The sequence below is a fragment of the Lactuca virosa genome, chromosome 2, assembly GCF_052849685.1.
Source record: "Lactuca virosa cultivar CGN04683 chromosome 2, Lactuca_virosa_CGN04683_v6, whole genome shotgun sequence".
Lineage (NCBI taxonomy): Eukaryota > Viridiplantae > Streptophyta > Magnoliopsida > Asterales > Asteraceae > Lactuca > Lactuca virosa.
Window position 1 is genome coordinate 255,565,611 of NC_136427.1, and position 6,603 is coordinate 255,572,213.

General features: G+C 36.1%; 1 protein-coding gene across 1 annotated transcript; it reads right to left on the reverse strand.

The window, feature by feature from the left end:
- Window positions 1-1,095: 1,095 nt before the first annotated feature.
- LOC145160817 (uncharacterized) lies at window positions 1,096-4,907 on the reverse strand. The gene is made up of 3 exons (XM_079080161.1): window positions 4,260-4,907; window positions 3,075-3,230; window positions 1,096-2,969 (listed from the first exon to the last, which is right to left on the reverse strand). Exons 1-3 carry the CDS (start codon window positions 4,599-4,601, stop codon window positions 1,314-1,316), a joined length of 2,154 nt encoding a protein of 717 aa, XP_078936287.1. The 5' UTR covers window positions 4,602-4,907; the 3' UTR covers window positions 1,096-1,313.
- Window positions 4,908-6,603: the final 1,696 nt, after the last annotated feature.

The following is a 6,603-nucleotide window of genomic DNA, read 5'->3' on the forward strand; positions in this document are numbered from 1 at the left end:
TAAAATAAAATTAAAAAATCACTTTTAAAATGCATCCAAAACACATCATAAAACAGATAATCCAACCATGGTCGGAACCATATTATACCAAGGGGTATGTATTCAAATGATTTCAACAACACACCAAAATAACTTTTAAACAGTGTTTTGTTACGTAGCAAATAATAAATAAATAAATTTAAATCTATCATTGTAGTAAATCTTTGACCAATTGTCTAATACGATGATAAAAACGACAAACTGAAACGACATCAAGGGTTTATTTCATACGTTTAGTACTTGTCCGTTCCTAAAACAATATAATATTCGTCCCTTCCTAAAACTGATTTATTTCATACGTTTAGTACTTGTCCGTTGTGCATCAAGGGTTGTACCATATACATTATTTAAAAAACAACCCACCTTGGATGCTTATTGGTATCACAAGTTGTACCATGTTACCACATTTAGTGCATCACAAGTTGTACCATGCTCATTGTATTTCAAACAAAGCCAAATATACCGTCAAAAGTCAAAACGGCCTAAAAGATTCTATCATATCTGTGAAAGATATTTACCTTATAAAGGTATAAATTTCAATGCATGAAGTACAAGACATAAAAATGAATCACAAGGCAAACCAAAACAATCATCACAAATGCAGACCAGAATCCTTACAAGCACCAATTGGTCTCAACTTGGAAATTGGAATCAGAAAGTGGGTTCATATCAGGACAACTGGAATCAGACTACACATTGGTGGAACTGGAAGTGGAACACAAAAAAGGTCCAACAAAAAGTCAAAATCTTCATTTGAACAAACATGATAAAGCAATCATCACCATTGGAGAATCTCAGAAACACAAATTAACCTCAAGTTGGGAATATGAATTAGAAAGTGGATTCAAATCAAGACAAGACACTTGATAAAAGAAAAAGCTGACCAAATGTCAAAATCTTTATCTCGGCCAATGAAATCAAGCGTGGGGTAAACCTAAAACAATCAACAGAAATGTAGAAGAATCCTCAGAAACACCAATTACCATCAAGATGGGAATTGGAATCAACCGTTTAAGTCAGGACAATTGGAAATTTGGAATCAAACCACACAATTCGAACCAAAAAAAAGTTGACCAAAAAAGTCAACATCTTCTTCATTTGCAAAGATGGAAACTGAGACTACACACTTGGGATTACCTTTCACTTTCCATTCAACATTCTTAACATTAAAAAAAAAAAAAAAAAAAAAAAAAGAAGCTATGAACACGTTCAAGAAAAAACAAGAACTTTGTTTAAACTTTAAAACCTAAAATTCACATATTGTGAAAACTATCCTACGTGGCAACCGTGTTTGCTGAGTCATTGCCTCCTACTGCTGATATGGCAGTGGCGGGGACAGGGTCAGGTGGTGGTGGTGGTGGTGGTTGTAAACGGGTGTAATGAAACTCAATCTGTAGCCTGTGATGAAGAGGTGAAGAAAGTAAACCTCTCTTCATATCCGCTTGCAGTTCTCTAATAGGAATGGCTGCCAAGAAGCTTTTAATATACTCCTTGCAAGATTCTTTCCCCTCACAAATAACAACATTTTCACTCTGAATCTTCGTTTCCAGAGTTTCTGTAATTGACTTTCTTGCTGTTGTTGTTGACCCATCAGAACCCGGCATCGGCATCTGATCACCGGAATCAGACTCCGAAAGCTCATAAATTACAGTCTTCTTATCAAACTTCAAGATATAAGCTTGATTACACCCCTCAAACAGCCTCTCTCCTAAAGTATCAATAATATAATACGCATCCGAGTCAACTTTCAACACAAAAAAATGATCATTCCAACTCACGATATAAACCCGCGGTTCTTCGCCCGTGTTATGAAGCTCCGACTCACAGCTGATCTCATCCCACATAGCATCGAAAGACATCGCCCCATGCAAAAAGTCAAAACTACCCTCGACGACTTCTTCCGGGTGGAAAAAACCAACAAAAGACTTCCCGGGGACCACGGACATGGGGCGTAAATTGGCTTCAAGAACCGTTTCAAGATCAAAATGCTTATCGGGAAACCGGATTCTATAAGTTTCATTTTCACATAATTTTCTCCACTCTAACGACCCGTCTCGAATCAGTGAGTCGAGTTGGGATTTAACCGGCATGAGGTGGCGGTTAGTTTGGAACCAGTCAGCAATGACCGCCACAAGGGCGGTGCAAGCACTCTCTCCGGCTGCCCGTTCACTTCTTTGGTCAATGGAAGCAAAGAAAACATCTGCCCGAATCTTCATTGACCTATCACGACTCACTATCTCCCTTTCTTCCCAATTTCCAACAGCAAAACTATCATCACCAAATTCAGATTTTAAAGATTGATTCGCCTTAACCCATTCCTCTGAGCTGAGCTGGCGCCGGTCAAAGTCAATGTCATCGCCACCTTCTTCAGCATATGCTTTCTTCAACAATGGCTCCCCTTTTGTTTTTGGTGATCTTAAGTTAAGCTTTCGTTTCTTCCATGGGAGAATGCTTCTTTTAGGATTCTGAACAACATAAGCTTCAGAAACAGAAGCGGTTGAAACTGAATCATCGTTTTGATCAGATTTACGGTTTCGGTTGCTGTAATAAACACCATCTTCATAAAGAGATCCTCCTGCACAATTTGCATATGCTAATGTGCCATAACTGAATGACTTTCTGAAATTAGCATCATCTTCTTCTTTGACTTCATTTGATTCGCCTTCTTCAGATCCCTCAAGTGATTCTGAATCAAATCGGTAGGAGTAATAACCCTCTTCGCTTCTACTTTCTTGATCATCTTCACGGGAGGTTTTCTTTCCTCTCCTGATTGACACGTATTCTGTAAAGATTTTGACTTTTCTTAATCCTGCTTTGAGTGCAGAAAGCTCGTCTTTCTCTCCTGATGAAGTTTCTGATGTTTGACTTTGACTCTGTGTTGCTTCTGATGGTTCTTGATCGCCTCTCAACTCCATTAAACTAAGTTGTATCTGCATAACAAACAAACCTCAAGATTTTACAAACCCACAAAAGTTTCTTTGAAATTTTCAATCTTTCAGGAAATATTGATGTTAAAAATGTAAAAGGTGACATACATGAAGAGAGGGGCGAGGCTCGGTTGCTCCACATGAAATGGTGAGAGGAATGGTGAGATCGAAATCTTTTTCTTCAGCAGCAGAAGCAAATTCAGCAAGATTTAAAGATGCTGTTCCAATTACAGGGACCTTGTTCTTCAGTCCTGGGTTTAATCCCTGAAAAGAAAAAAGAAAAATAAGATTCATATAAAACTCTTAGCAATAAGATACCAAAAAGACTGCATTTAGTAACAAGATCTCATAAAGATTTCAAATAATGGAAAGTGGATGTTACTTATATTTTCTGTATTTTGATATGCAGTAAATCCATTTACTTCATAATAAATCATCTAGTCAGTAGAGTTAAAATACACATAAAAAATCATACAATTACTTATACTGAACTCGCGACAAAATAGGATACGTATAATGCGGATTTATTACCTACGTCATCCGTTAATGTATTTACAGATTTTTATAACAATGAATCCCATAATGACATTTGTTGACCAATGAGTTCTCAAGGTAAACTAGGGCTTTCGACATCACGTACCAATAATATCTCAAATATAGACTGGAAATTTCACAAAAAACTACCATGGCACAAGATATCAACATTAAGAAAAATGATCAAAAATTATTATAATCTGCATCCCTTTGTTATTTTATTTGAAGGACTCCATTTGATCCATAAAAGAGTTGTGTATAGTTTTTTTTCTTGTTAAAGAGGAAAACCAGTATGAATTTTACAGCTATTTATTTGAAAAATATAACCAGGTTGAGATCCAAAGCAAGAATGTAGCTCTTTTTGGCACTATTGGATACCAAAAGTTCGTTTAATAGACAGCATATTAAAAAATGCAATAGAATAGTTGTGGGCAATGAAAATTGCATTTGCTTCAACATCGCATACAGGAAGAATCAAACCCTAATTACCTCCCCCCAAATCCCAATGTGTGTATGCAAACATAGATATAGTGTATGCGCATGTATACGCGGTTAATAAACAGCATGGCAATAGGAAAATAGAAGTGTGAAGATTTCCCAATTAGAACCAAATCAAATATTCTAGTTGCAATTCAATGTAATCCAACTGAAATTAAATCATGACGCATGAAGAGGGGTTCGAAATAAAATAATATTAAGCCTAAAATATAAGATTAAGAATAATTAAAGAAAACAAAAGGGGGAAATCAAGAAACTCACACTCAAAACGGTAAAACCAATCTCCCAAGGGTTATAGGCATTGTCTTTAGAACCAGAAAGGGTGCAAATGGAATGGAATTCTTCATCCCATTGAACGACACCGTTTGGCTCAATAACCTTCTCCTCCCTTGTGAAATTTCTCTTGACTGTTCTCCTAAAAGAACTCAAGGTGATCTTGGGTCCTTTCCATCTGATCTCCACAGCCCTATGATTATCCTTCTCTGGGTCCGCATGCACAAGATCACAGTTTCCCCCCTCCATCTTCTTCACCACCAATTTCACTTTGAATTTCTTTGACAGAAGCGGTGGCCATGGTCTCCATTTGATCACATTCACAACCATTTTTTCCGGCAAAGAAAATTGAAAGAGAGAAATGGGTGTGTGTTTTAGAGAGAGAAATATTAAAAGATTCACGTAAGTTAATGATGTGGGTGTTTTTCTTCGGATCTTTGAAGGAAAAAATCGAGAAACGAAGAGAGATTCAATGTGGGTTTTTTCTTGCTTTTGATGAATGGATTCTGTCTCCGTAGAAAGCTCAAATTTTTGAGAGAGATGAATATGCCGTTATTTTAGAGAGATATAGAAAAGCAAAGGAAAGCTAGAGATAGAAAGTCTAGAGAGAGAAGGAGAGTGTGATTTGAGGTCAAAGAAAATACACACGTAACTACGTGAGTTAAAAGGGGTGTGGTTAAGTTAACGTTTTACAGATAAAGAATCGGCGACAATAACGGAAGTTGAATTCCGTTTACGTTATTTAAAAGTCAACTACTCAACTCAAGCCAAATGCAAAATAGATAACGTTTTACTAGATAAGAGTAATTTTTTTAGGATGTTAACAACATTTTATCCAAATGACCAGAGCAAGGAACAAGTCACTGCAGATTCAGTGATAATAATATAATGTATACATATTTTTTATTATTTATAATATATATTTTAAGTTATTGTATCCTATTACTTTCCATTTTGCTATGTTTTTGTTAGTTTCAATAAAGAAATAATGTATACTTTTGAAATTTCATAATTGTTCATTGAGGGGGTGTTTGATAGAGGAAAAAAATTGTTGCTTATTGCTTATTGTTTATTCCCACCGCAATAAGCTAAGTTTAAGTGTTTGGATAGAAATCCTTAAAAATCAGCTTATTGTGGTAGGGATAAGTTAAATAAACTGATTTTAATAAGCATATTCCCCCTTGTTTATTGTTTATTGATTATTCCCACCGCAAATAAGTTAATAAGCTATAATCTAATTTATCCAAACACCCCCTATTTCAACATTTCCCTATTTTATCTCGAAATTCATTTATGTCATGACAAAATCGACATAACCCTAATTAACCGAAGGCCTTGTCCAATTCAACTTTCAATAAAAAAATCTTCTTTTAATTTTTGCCTTTTTTTCTCAAAGAACATATCTCATTAGTTATTAATGGTCAAGTGTGTTTATCCCCTCTACAAAAACTAATTGTTGTGCATCAATAACGTTCCTTATTAATCTTTGGCACAAGAGTTATAAACAAGGAATGATGGTGATTCGTGTGCTTCAAAAAAATTTGATTTTTTTAAAAATTTCCCGCCGATGACCGCCTAGCCCGACTTTGACCGATTTTGACCAATTTCCGCCAAGCGCCCTAATCGTAATCGGTTCAAGGCCGCCAAACGATTAATCGGCCGCCAAGGTCAATTTTTGCAACATTGGTCAAAGGAAATCCAGTCTAGGATAATCCAAAAAGACACTCACGAATCTGGGTATAGAAACGTATGCCAAATTGCCAAAGAATTCTGAGATTGTCTAGAGAGAGAGAGAGAGAGAGAAAGAGTTCCGTTAGGTTTTAGAGCCGTATTTATGCTTTGACAGATTAGGGTTTCCGTCTTCTAAATTAGTTAAGAGAATCATGGATTTAATAGCTTAAATAATGGTTTCCAAAACTAACGAAATTTGTCAATCTTACTATAATCACCCATTAGAATTCGGATTTTACACTAGCAGGGACTCTGCCCCATGGACCCCGCTAGGGGCCCTACCCCTAGAACCCCACAAAGGGGCGCGACCCCTTGACCTTAGTCATTATACCGTACCGACTTACAATTCGATCTTATATATGCATGCATTCTGCATTCACCAAACATATAATATAGAGTACAAATAATAAGCCACTTAGCTCAAATACTAGTTTCAATTACACAAAATGTCTGATGACACTAAAATTACCAACAATAGTTTCATAAGTCTTACAATACTTAGAAGCGTTTCTACTTATAAGCACACTTCTTTTTTCCTTCTACCCATATGAGACGGCAAAAACTCACTTAACCTCTTTCCAAATTCATGCAATTACCTGAC

What these genes read in the sequence shown, in the direction of transcription:
- LOC145160817 (XM_079080161.1), bottom strand. Translation starts at nt 4,601, where the DNA reads ATGGTTGTGAATGTGATCAAATGGAGACCATGGCCACCGCTTCTGTCA. An exon ending in TTGGTTTTACCGTTTTGAGT is followed by an intron (nt 3,231 to 4,259) that starts GTGAGTTTCTTG and finishes TTTTCTTTTCAG; the next exon opens with GGATTAAACCCAGGACTGAA. An exon ending in AGCCTCGCCCCTCTCTTCAT is followed by an intron (nt 2,970 to 3,074) that starts GTATGTCACCTT and finishes TTTGTTATGCAG; the next exon opens with ATACAACTTAGTTTAATGGA.